Source organism: Ailuropoda melanoleuca, chromosome 6 (genome assembly GCF_002007445.2).
Source record: "Ailuropoda melanoleuca isolate Jingjing chromosome 6, ASM200744v2, whole genome shotgun sequence".
In the NCBI taxonomy this organism is placed as follows: domain Eukaryota; kingdom Metazoa; phylum Chordata; class Mammalia; order Carnivora; family Ursidae; genus Ailuropoda; species Ailuropoda melanoleuca.
In genome coordinates, this window is record NC_048223.1 from 31,368,594 (window position 1) to 31,381,262 (window position 12,669).

The 12,669-nt window shown below is 41.0% G+C and overlaps 1 protein-coding gene across 1 annotated transcript in view; it reads right to left on the minus strand.

Moving 5' to 3' along the window:
* The window catches only part of GADL1 (glutamate decarboxylase like 1), a 142,989-nt gene that overhangs the window by 103,160 nt on the left and 27,160 nt on the right, over nt 1–12,669 (minus strand). Inside the window, exons 8-10 of the mRNA XM_034661767.1 lie at nt 11,103–11,219; nt 7,654–7,718; nt 7,324–7,405 (exon numbers count right to left, since the gene is read on the minus strand). Coding sequence (XP_034517658.1) covers nt 7,324–7,405; nt 7,654–7,718; nt 11,103–11,219 — 264 coding nt within the window. The remainder of the gene's footprint in view (nt 1–7,323; nt 7,406–7,653; nt 7,719–11,102; nt 11,220–12,669) is intronic.

Genomic DNA, 12,669 nt, shown 5'->3' on the forward strand with positions numbered 1-12,669 from the left:
AGGAAATCTTCACAAAGACAGGCACAGTGTGTTCTCGTTTCTCTGATAAATCTACTTTCCCTTCTCTCTTTTCTTACACAGTTTTAAAAAAAATGGCCTACAATAATTGTCATTTGCAATATCAGTTACCACTCAGAATAAAAATATAAATGGGGCTGAAAACTCTCTACCTTCTCCTTGGGGACCATATTGGGAGATAATATTAGGCTCCCTTTCCTCATTTTCACTTTGCATCACAGGGCCTGGCCCGTAGTATACTTTCAGTGAACGTATTGAATGAATTTCCTATCTTCTTCTTCCGACTACTCCTTTTCCTAAAGAATAATTGGGACTACATTCTTATCCTCCTCTAGAATGAAGAAAAGAATTGCAAGCTTATTGGCCTCACGTTTGAAAGCTAGCCCAGAGTCTCATGTCAATCCCTCTGTCTAAAAAAGATCCCTCAGAAGGAGCTATGTCAATAGATAAAATTAGAAAATGTTTATGTGTGTGTCTGTACATGTGGGTGTACAGATGTCTTGCCTACTAAACTGACAGCGCTAAAAACCCCTGTGATGTCAAAGATTAACCCACACACATACTCTGCTAGTGAGAAGGTAAACAGTGTTTTAAGATTTACTTCTTTATGTAAGAGAGAGAGAGAGGGAGAGGGTAAGCAGGGAGAGGGGCAGAGGGAGAGGGAGGAGGGAATCCCAAGCAGAGTCCTCCCTGAGCATAGATCCCTATGTGGGGCTCAATCTCATGACCCTGAGATCGTGACCTGAGCTGAAGTCAAGAGTCAGATGCTTAACCCACTGAGTCACCCAGGTACCCCACGTAAGAGATATTTTAGAAGGAAAATCAAGAAATAAGTATAAAAAAGCATCATGAAAGATGATCATGGCTCTTCTATGTCTAGGAATTTATTAAAAGGAAAGAATATAGGATATACATGAATATTTAGCCTCAAAGATGGCAGCCAAATCTCTAATGGCAGAATATTAAAAGGACCTAATTGAGCGCTTGCTTCGGCAGCACATATCCTAAAACAATCTAATGGGTCAGCAATAACAAGATGGTCAAGATAATTATAATACATCAAAATGATAGACTACTACACAACAACTAAAAATGTATAGAGGGGCGGCTGGTTGGCTCAGTCGGTTAAGCGTCTGCCTCCGTCATGATCTCAGAGTCCTGGGATAGATTCCCACATTGAGCTCCTTGCTCAGCGGGCAGCTTGCTTCTCCCTCTGTCTCTCCCCCCTACTCGTGCTCTCTCTCTCTCATCCTTTCTCCCTCTCTCGCTCAAACAAATAAACAAATATTTCAAAAAAAAAATGTATAGAATGGGACGCCTAGGTGGTTCAGTTGGTTAAGCATCTACCTTCGGCTCAGGTCATGATCCCCGGGTCCTGGGATTGAGTCTCGCATCAGGCTCCTTGCTCAGGGGGAAGCCTGCTTCTCCCTCTGCCTGCCTCTTCCCCTGCTTGTGCTCTCTCTCTCTCTTTGACAAATACATAAATAAAACATTTAATGAATGTATAGAATGCATATTGGTTAAACAAAAAGCATTTGGTTAAACAAAAATAGCATCCTAAAAGAAAAATATCTTATGATTTTTTTTAGATTAGGTATGTGCGTATGTATACACTTAAATGTATATATGCAGGGGAAAATACATAAAAGGGCATCTTCAAGTATCTGCATTCTGTCACTTTTTCTTCATTTTTCTCCATATCTGAATTTTCTGATTCAGATGCATCTGGTCTACAATGCATCTGCTTTACTTCTGAAATAAACATACAAAAATAGACATAATAAAAAAAATCATAGGAGCAACATAGTCTTTCCTAAAAAAAAAAAAAAATTGTTCAGTGACATTGTTCAGTGAAACTGGAAGTGCCTGTGAGTTAATATCGGGTGATAACGGTCGGTAGAAACGGAGAGGAAAAATCTATACTCAGAAAGTCATCCGATTAGCATGTTTCTCATTCTCATATATCTGTTAGTTTTTTTTAACTAAAAAGTCCTCCTAATAAACACTAAAAAATCAAAAAGCCAATATTAAGATTTTCCCCTATCTATGCACTGATTCTCAGACTATATTGTCTTTTCTTTTAGATCAAAGCATCAAAATTGTCTTTGATCCAAAACAGCCATGTAGTGCCAGCATTTGCATCTGAAGTCAACCTACTTATAATCACAGTTTTTTTTTTTTAATGTCTGATTTTCTTTTCATCCCTGTGCTGCAGAGATGGTTAGTGATAGTACAATTCCGAGAGCAGCAGCTCTGCTTTGTTTTGGACGTAGTCTTCTCTACTAATACAGGACATTAAAAATGCAAACACCACAGCTAGTCAATCAGGAGAACAGCATTGTGAATGTCAGGGCTTTGAGGGTACAAATTAGGGAATTAGTTTTTCCCTTAACAGAAGTATATTCACTAAGTAATTTGCTTTCTTTTAACTAGAGTTATCCCCTTCCATTAACTGGAGAAGTAAGTCCAAATTAAAACCACTATTCATCAATTACCGCTGGAGGCAGGCTCAAGCCTTGTGTTAGGACCGAGGCAATAAAACTCATCCATTGCGATTTTCATCATTGTTATCTCAGAGCTTTCAGAAGGAATAATTTGGGGTAGGGGAAAAACTGGGAACTCCTAGTTATTGCTGACATGATGGCAAATATTTCTGAGGCTTTTTTCATTGATTGAAGCGTTAAATTTTTCAGTGAATTTTAATTTTGTCCTTGTTCAGTGAATCCTTGCTAAGCACTGCGGACGTAGCGGCAAATATGATAGCATAGTCCCTCTCCTCTTACAGCTTGTGTTCTAGAGGGAGGGGGAGATAACACAGGAGAAATTGTACTGACAAATCATGATGAACACTTATAGGAAGGGCACAGGGTCTGAGAAAGAACAGTGCGGAGATGCCAGTCCACCTGGCAAGTCTGGGATCTCTTCCTTAAGGAACTGACATGTCAGCTTCCAGACGAAGGGCGACAGTCATGCACACTCCTCATAATAATCATCCCTCGAAGAGTATTTCATTAGTGACACTCTTTCCTGATCTTCCTCCTATCTCCCCGGCTGTTCTGACCTCAGCTTTCACAGACTCTAAAGCTCCTAAGTTCTATACCTTCTTCTCTTCTCGCTCCCAAGGTCCTCCCAAGGCAATCCATTCCACTTCTAGGACCTTGAGGAACGTCTACGTGTTAGCCCCTCCCAACAAACTTTTCCAGCCCAGAGCCCTTTTCCTGGGTCTGGATCTACGTGTCAAGTGCCTACATGAAACCTTCCCTTGAAAACTTCATAGGAATCCCAAATTTAATGTAGCCAGTGCTAAAATCAAGGTAGTTCCTTCTCAAACCTTCTCCTCCTCCAGCAATCTCCATCTGCCTACACACGAACATTCACTCAGTTGCCGTATTGCTAGGCAGGGATAGTGTCAACTGTGACCCTTGCTTCTTCCTCAGGTCCCACATGTAACTGGTAGTTCAGCCCTGTCTAGGGGATTGCTAAAGTAGATCTTGAATTTCATCACATTCTTCCATCTCCCCGGCCATCAGCTCTTCTGCTGCTTCTTCTTGCCTCCATTCTTGCCCACCTCCAGTTCTTTGTCTTAGATGAAAATCTTTTCAGATTACTCCCTGGCTTTAGAATTCTTTGCTCTGAAGGTCAAGTCCAAAATCATTAAAATGGTTGAAGACTCTGCAAGTTCCCTCCACTGCCTCGTCTCATGTCAATCTTAGCATTATTCTCCGTGCTTCAGCTACAATGGACTTTTTTCGGTTTCTAAAATGAAAAGGATCTTCCCAGGGCCCCTGGGTGTCTGAGTCAATTAAGTGTCTGACTTCGGAGCAGGTCATGATCTCAGGGTCCTGGGCTTGAGCCCTGTGTCAGGCTCCACCCCGAGTGGAGAGTCTCCTTGTCCCCCTGCCTCTCATCTCTGATTGTGAGCTCAATCTCTCTCTCAAATAAATAAATAAAATCTTTAAAAAAATTAAAATGAAATGAAAAGGACCTTCCTTTCTTAAAAGCTGTGTGTGTGCTGTTTCTTCTGCCCGAAACATCCCAGGTCTCACTGCTCTGTACTCTCTGAGTACCACACTCTTTTCTGTATCAGATAGGAGTGCATTTGGCTGCAAGAGACAGATTACCCAATGGACATGCTTTCAGCAATAATGACCTTTAATGACCTCATACTACAAAATGTTTGCAAGTAATCACTTCAAGGATTTGTGCGACATATCGGAATCATTATTGAAGACCACAACTTGTCCCCTTTCTGCTCGGCCATCCTGTGCATGTTCCCCTTTTGATTTAGGGACGTCATCTTGTGGTTGCTGGGTGGCTAGCAGAGTTCCATGCATCATGTTCTGATACAACTGCATTCAAGGTAGAAGTAAGGGAAAGGATGCTCTCCTCTTGGGTGTATCACTCCTAGCTGCAAGTAAAACCTTTCTCAAGAGCTTCATCACATTTCCTCTATAACATACTGACCATAACTGTGCCCCATATGGTGGCTCCCAGTGCAAGGGAGCCTGGTTAGATGGGTATCAGGAGGGAGAAGGGAAGGAGGTTGGAATAGCTATAGAATATATGATCAACAGCATTCAGACACATTCCTTGGACCACTTACCAAAATAATAAAGAATTAAATAGGAACAGTTTATTCATTGTCTCCTCTGTAAGATTATGAGCTCTTTGACTACAGGGAATGTGTCTGTTTCATAAGCCCAGAATTAGCACAGCACCTGGCCTACACAGGAAGTCAGTTAGCATTGCTTGAATGATGAATGAATGAGTATGAAAGAGAACAGAGGCAGAAAATAGGTACAAAAGAGACAGAAAATTGCCAACACAAACCTTCTTAAGCTGATTGTCATATCTCATCTCTCATGGTTCAGCTCTCCATTCCAGTTAATTTAAAAACAATCTTTTATTTTAAAAAAATGGTGACTTTTAAAAGTGTTCAATCCTTTGCACAATGCATGCAATTTTCCTAACTTTTTAATTCCTTCCATGTGAAATGACATGAGTATTGTTTTTATTGAGATCCAGAAAGGAATTCTTTAAAAAAATAAAATGGGGGGGCGCCTGGGTGGCACAGCGGTTAAGCGTCTGCCTTCGGCTCAGGGCGTGATCTCGGCGTTATGGGATCGAGCCCCACATCAGGCTCTTCCGCTATGAGCCTGCTTCTTCCTCTCCCACTCCCCGCTTGTGTTCCCTCTCTCGCTGGCTGTCTCTATCTCTGTCGAATAAATAAATAAAATCTTTTAAAAAATAAAATAAAATAAAATAAATTAAATTAAATTATCACCCCTGTAATGGTGTTAGATGATCCAGAAAATTTTGAATTGCCTCAAGTACATAAATGCAAATCAATTCTTGGCTAAATCACTCAAATATCATTTGCCAAGAAAAATGTATAAAAGCTAGAACTTTATTTAAGACTAGTCATAAAATTCAGGGTCTGAATTTTCCACTCCTGAGAGCATCACACGAACAGATAAGGATATCATTCAGATCAGCAGACTGGGGAGAAGGCAGATGTAGGGTGCCTGGCACATAAGGTATGCTTATCATATTTTTGTTCTTATATCTAGAGCAAGGGAAAACCTGGGTATATTCCTAACTCTGTCATGTCCTAAATAGGCTAAGTATGGGTAAGCTGAAGTTGTTCCTTGGTTCACAAATGATATGGTAATCTTAAACTACCTTTCCATTACAAAATGCTGTCATAACTTTAGGAGTTAAATGCAGAAAAGCAAAATGGTGTAGAAAATAGCCAACAGCAACCAACCTCATAAAATATTAGGGCATCAATTCGTATTTCCAAAAGTGTCTCTGTCTCTAAGTGCAGATTCTGTTCATAGTTTCTGATGGATCTTGAAGGGGAGTAAGAAACTTTTCTTTATCCTAGGTTCTTCTAGCTGAACTAAGAATTAAATTTACATGAAGACAGATTAACAGGAAAAAAAAAAAAGTTTTATGATGTGCACACGGAGGCCAAATAGTGAGCTTGAGACCCAAACAAATGACCAAGGCTGTTTTTATACGTTTCAGACAGTGAGACAACGAATGTGTGAGGAATGGACAGGATAAAGAAAACAGATGTTTGAGAGTTTTAATTAGTAAGGTATTCTAAGTGGAATTCGGGCTGAGGTAGCGGATTAGTAAAAAAGGAACAGGTTTGTTTCTACAGCTCTCTCGGCTTTCAAGTTTCTGTCTCTGGTGGTAGGATGTCTTCTTACTTCTTACTACAGGGAGGGTCCCTTCCTTAAGGGAGATTTGTTTCCCGCTTTCAGGAGGACAGAGGGCCCCCGAGTGTCATCACCCAGGCTAATTTCCAAGTACCTCCCATTCAAAATGAGCAATATGCCTTTGGGGTGCACTTTGGGAGGCCTGCCCTTGGCCCCTACCTTATTCCATTTAGACACCTCAAAACACAAAGGGCTCTGACATACAAATGTCACCATTCGTTTTTAAAGAGAGTTGTAACTATCAGCACATGCAAGACTAGGTTTTAATTTTAAATACGGCTTTCATTTGAAATTAAATTCCTTAAAAAGAGAAAATGACTTTAGCATTGGCAAAGGGAGTCCCCTAAGAAAAAAATGTAAACAGATGGCTGAGAAAGATCACCCACACGCCGCACACATATCTTGAGGAGGCATTTCTAAGAATGAAGTGGCACTTCCCAGCCTGGGCCACTTCCCACAAGAATCCTTATTTTACCCAGAAAAAAAACACGGGTTTTATACCTGTGGCCAGGAGGAAACTCAGCAACTCTTTCCCACTCGTCCCACCGTGATCCAGGCTAGCTTCCAAACTTCCCCCAATGTTTCCAAAGAAGCTAATAAGTGCATGTTCGGTGATCAGCCCTGAACTAACATCTTCCTGTATAAATGCGCTGTTAAGCCCTAGCTAAGCATATTAGGCATTCAAGTTAATGTATGACACACATCTGTTCCATTTTCTCAGCAAGCAGAAGTTTCAAGATGACTTAAATCCCAGACTTAATCAAGGAGAACAAAAACTTGGCAATGTTTAAAACTGAGGTTTAAAATATAATCCAAATGAGGGCAAGAGAGACCGTTTTGCTGTAACTAACGAGATTATATAATACCAAAATCTAATCCACAAAATCACCTGAGCAGAAACACTAATTTTTTTTTTTATCTGAGTCTATTTATTTTTCCTTTCCATGCCACCAACATTCACCAAAGACCTTCATCTATATGGGTCCCAAAGCACCAAAATGTAAGCGAAAATGAGTCCTCAGCAAACACAGTAGTTTAACCCCCTTCAAAGCTCAAAGGCCAGAAGAGGAAAACTCACAGATTTGTCTTTTACGAGGAGAGCGCAGCACTGAATTCCAGCCATCAGCATCTTGTGGGGGTTCCAGGCCACGGAGTCAGCTCTGTTATGCAAAAGCAAAAGGACAAGGGAAGGAGGGAACTTAAGTAGCTTCTACTGGTGGAAAGAACACTTACACTAGCAGCACAAGGATTCAAGGGCTCAATGGTTTCAGTCCTTTGGGGAGACTGGAGTTTTCAAGTAAAACAGTTACTTCGCCTCTTGTTTTCAGTGTGTGTTGCGTAAGTGTGCAAGATCCAGAGAGGTTCCCTTGTCTAAATAAGAGGTTCTGGGCCCCAAAGCAGCACTTACCTGTGGATCCCGTGCAGAAGCTGGCGGTGCTTCCTGGACATCAAGGCCGAGCCACCCCAAGAAGCCTGTCGAGATAGTTACATAATCACAACAGTGTTACTGCAATGTTCTGTGTTCGCCGGTCCATTGTCACAGAAAACTTGGAGTGACAACCCTGGTACTTTGTTTTAAGCCGATGTTATTTCACCCGCCCCCAACCCCCCCCACCCCCACAAAAAAAAAAAAAAAAAANAACCCGGCATTCTCCCAGACCCAATGTGCAAATGCTGATAATGAGACATGGGCTGAGGGCTGGCCTTCTGCATAATAAATGGGGCACATGCTTGAGAGGGTGGATAGAGGGGTACACAGGAACTCGTGGCCGAGGAAGGGCTAGGTGGATCCTATTAATTAGATCTTTTCAGCCAAATTGCTTTCAGTAATATCTGCAAATCAAAAATCTAAGAGTGAGAGAAAGGAAGCCGGGGACTTAGGAAAGATGGCCACTGGAGACTTATGCATTATGAACAAAGGACAAGATGGCTGAGAATAAGAAATGGAAGGAAACCCCACAGTCAGGAAGTCTGGAGGAAAGGGAGGGGAAATCAATGTGAGCAATAAGGAAGTCAGTCTGGTCCTTGCAATTGAGCAGACTACTAAGTCTTAATCTGTAGGGCGAGGAAGGGTGATGGCTGTGAGGGAATATGAGGGGACCAGCTTAGGCTGTGTTGAATGCCTCCACGGCTATCGAAACCACCCTTTGCATTGGCAATGGAGTCATTATTACCTCAAATTTTTAGTAGAAAAACTAAGGTTCAGAGGTGGGAGGTGACTTGTCCCAGGTCTCACAGGCATTTAGTATTACATCTGGAAGCCTCTAGAGCCCCTGACTTTAAATACAGTGTTTACTACCTCCCCTGGGACTTGGAATGAAGAGTGGGTGAGACACGTCATGACGCTCTTCTGGGAGCGGCTGCCAAGCTTTGCGGCAGCCACAGCCTCTGCCTCAGAGAAGAGCCGGACCAGCTGGAATGTTCTAGTCTGAGGCAGAGGCTGAAGTAACATTTGCCCTCCTGGAGAAAAAGAAAACTAAAGTTTTCCTTATGCAGTTGCGTAAGGATGCCTTGTAATTAACCAAATATAAGACACTATTCAATGTAAGAGTCACCATTTTTTGTGCACCACAAAGAAAGAAAAAAAAAATGACATCAACATACCAACTTCAGCTCTGTTAAAATGTAAACAAAATCAGTGTATCTTAGAATCAATAAAATATGTTACGTATGCAGGGCAACTTGATTTTATGAAACGCCCAGGAGGATAAGCAACCATATTTACATTTAACAAAAATAAAGTAGATGTCACTTTTTAATATTTTAAAGGATTTTTAAAATATTTTATAGAAAATTTCAAACAGAGGCACCTGGGTGGCTCAGTCGGTTAAGCGTCTGCCTTCACCTCAGGTCATGATCCCAGGGTCCTGAGATCGAGTCCCATATAGGCTCCCTGCTCAGTGGGGAGCCTGCTTCTCCCTCTCCCTCTGCCTCTCTCCCTGCTTGTTCTCAATCTCTCTGTCTTTCTCAAATAAATACATAAAATCTTTAAAAAAAAATTTCACACAAGCCAAGGTAACTACTGCAATGTTGCTGATTTTTATCTTTAAAGTTAATAAACTATACATGGTGTATGAAGTTTCTTCAAGATAAGCTACATACTCCTTTATCAGACTTTGTCAACAGATTCAATATTATTATAATAACAATATAATGTAATATTACCTTATATCCAGCCTGTAGTATTAAAGCAAGAGTGAATATTGTCTCAGTGTAAGAGCTAATTTCTTTACCAGGTCAGATAGAACTGTTGTCGAATTTTGTCTACTACTACTAGATGCCTACTATGTGCAAATCGAATAATTCATACGGCTTCAACATTTCCTTATAAAAGTGTTTCCTTCAAAAATTCAACCTTCAGTTTTGTTTTGTTTTGTTTTTTTAGAAAATCTAGGGAGGTTTTCATTCATACTTTTAAGTCACAATTCTCTCTGAGCCTCTCTTAAGTCTCTTAATCTCACTCCCAATTTAGAAACTGCTGTTCTTGCTCTGCTTTGCATAAACTATATAATCCATATTTGATGTTTCTTTTATGAGAATGGAATTTTTAAGTATAACTGCTGATAGATTTGATTTTTCTCCCTTATTTCCACAGTCACAAAGTACTCACTTCATATTATCTTTTAGGACATAATGTATTATTATGCTCTGAAGTCTATAAAAATCAATAAGATAAAAGTTGAAATGTGAACAGATACAAATGCTACAATCCCATTTAAAGTCACAAATAATCTACCTGAAGGATTGCCACTGGCATACTAATAGAGCCTGTAACTTGAGTGAGCTTTATATCATGGCTGCTTTTACCGGGTATTAGCATATGTTTAATGAAAGCCATGAGCTGCTGAAAAATTCTCTCTGGAACGCAGACACTTTACTTTGAAAGCATAAGATCATACGAACTATAAAAGTATGTGTAAGTATATCCCCCAAATGCTGTTACCTTCCATTCAAAAAGTCAAGAATAGTCCTCTTTCTTCTTCTGCTAAGGAGGCTATGAATCACTTATTTACCAGAAGAAAGTTCCCTATAGTGTCATCAGCACTTTTAACGGTCCCTTCTATTGGGTTGAGTCAAACTAATTAACTGCTAGTTTTACAAAAAGAAAAAAGAAAACCCAAAAAGCTCAACAAGCATTCATAACGTCTCAATGCAAATTTTTAACCCTGAATGAGTAGAATTTGAAGAGTTACCTTTAATTAAGGAAAAATTTATTATGAACAACCCCAGGACTAACAAAATTAATTAGGAAAAAAAGCTAATTCTTTAAGTCAGAAAATTATGAAGAATGTAAGTTATCCGGATCCCTCTCAAATAATTATCTATGATGGATTCAGATAAAACCTGCTTTAATTATAGCATGCAATTATGTAATGCAGCTGTTTGCATTTTCCAGCTGATTGGAATCATGTAATGTCAGAGCTGGAAGATACTTTACAGACCACATCAGCCACTTCCTTCTTTATAAATGAAACCAAAGCCCAAACACCTAAGGTTGCAACGAAGAGGCTGATTGGAACCCAGAGTCAAACTCTCTTGATTTTCTAGTTCAAGGGGTCCATCATACCGTGCTGCCTCTGTAACAGTAAATGCAAGGGACCAAAGAGAATGGTTCATGGGAGAAAAGGAAATATAATGGAACCTGGAAAACAAAATCAAAATTTACCTCAAGTCTTGGCATCTTCTTCTTTATTACCTTATGGAAAATAGCAAATTTATTTCCCTTAATTAGAAAGACACACTTTAAAAAAGTAGCTGGGGACCTCATGTCTGGTGTCTGAGAACACAAAGGACTTCCCACCAAAGCTGCAAATAGACTAGAAAGTCAACGTGATGCGTACATACAAATGCACTTACGTCCACGTGGAGCCAGAGGCCATGCCTCTCACAGATGTCTGCTATTTCATCCAGGGGATCAAAGGCTCCCAACACAGTTGTACCAGACGTGGCACAGACGAGAAACGGAGCTGCTCCCTGTGAGGAGGACCCACACACAAGAACCATCACCATCACCGTTAAGTCTGTCCTATAGTAGGCTGGTAAACATAAAGGTTATACATCCAGAAATGAATCTGGTTCCTTTGGAGGTAACCATTCAGACAGAGTATTTTTCAGCTTCTCCACAATATGGCCACTTGTCCTTTCCAGGAGATCAAGGAAACTGAGACAATGCTATGACGGCAAGAGTCCTTTGTCCCAACTCCATATGCACCCTTTTTACTCTCCTTTTCTTTCTTTTTGAAGTGTTTTCTGTTCCTTAGATTTCTCACATACAAAGTGAGTAACCTCCACTGCAATGGCAAAATGGCCTTCTGTGTGATTCCTACCTCCTTTTGGGTGGGATTCACTGGGGGCTGAGTGTCAGCATTGTTACACCTCTAAGAGATAAAAACAAGGACGGTGGGAAAATAACAGTCAGCTCCAGGTGCAAACCACAGAGGCCTGTCTGCCTGTCTCCTTGTCAAGTGCAGTTACAGAACAGAATGTGATCAGCTACAAATTGGCATCAGAGGGGGTAGAGTAACCTCATTTGGATACGCTCTCTAAAATGGGTGCCCCAACAGAGAAATCCATTAGAATGTTCTAGAAAAAAGAACCTGCATCACTCCTACCATGGTTCTGCCTCTTCATACAGCTGATGGCTGCATCTTGTAGAGTGAACAGGTGCCAGAGGGCAAGGGAGGTGGGTGAGGGGGAGAAAGGAGACTATGGGAACACACGGAACGATGGAGGGTAATTCCGGCCAAGCTAGCCAAGCACCTTGGCCCCATAAGGAGCTTTGTAACAGCCAGGTATCGGGAAGCCCATGAGGTTGTTCTCCCACAGATGCGCCCCAGCATGTCAGCAAAGATGCGTTGCTCACTGTGGAAGTGCCTTGGAGGGACAATTGCACACAAGGGGGGGATGAGAATCCTAAGACTCTAGAGCACTTGAGGACTAAGTGACAAGAACATTCCCTGCCTATAAAAGCCATTTTACCTCCATTTAGGATGGGGTCATTTTGTTCTCTTGGTTTTAACTTAAAGCGCAGTTGTTCTTGCAATATATTTTTATGTCCCATTTAATGTCAGGAGTTATTTCTTTTGAACCAGACTCCTTCCAATTTAGCTGACCTTTGACAGAAAGAAGTTATTTCTCAAGGGAAAGTGGGGCAGAGCAAAGACACTTGGGCCACATCTTTAAATTGAGATGCACAGGAAACAAAGCAACGGTACCCAATGAATCCATTTGCCATCTGAGGAGATGGGTGTGACACATGGAATCCAGTCCACTGGAATCTGGTAGAGCAGGGCTAGTGGGTGATAGAGATCCTAGGGAAACACCCACTTTGGGAATTCTTCCCTGTGCTCAACTACCCACAGATTCCGTCTTTATCATGTCAGTGACCGAAAAAAAAATGAGACTGGATTTACAATAATCATTA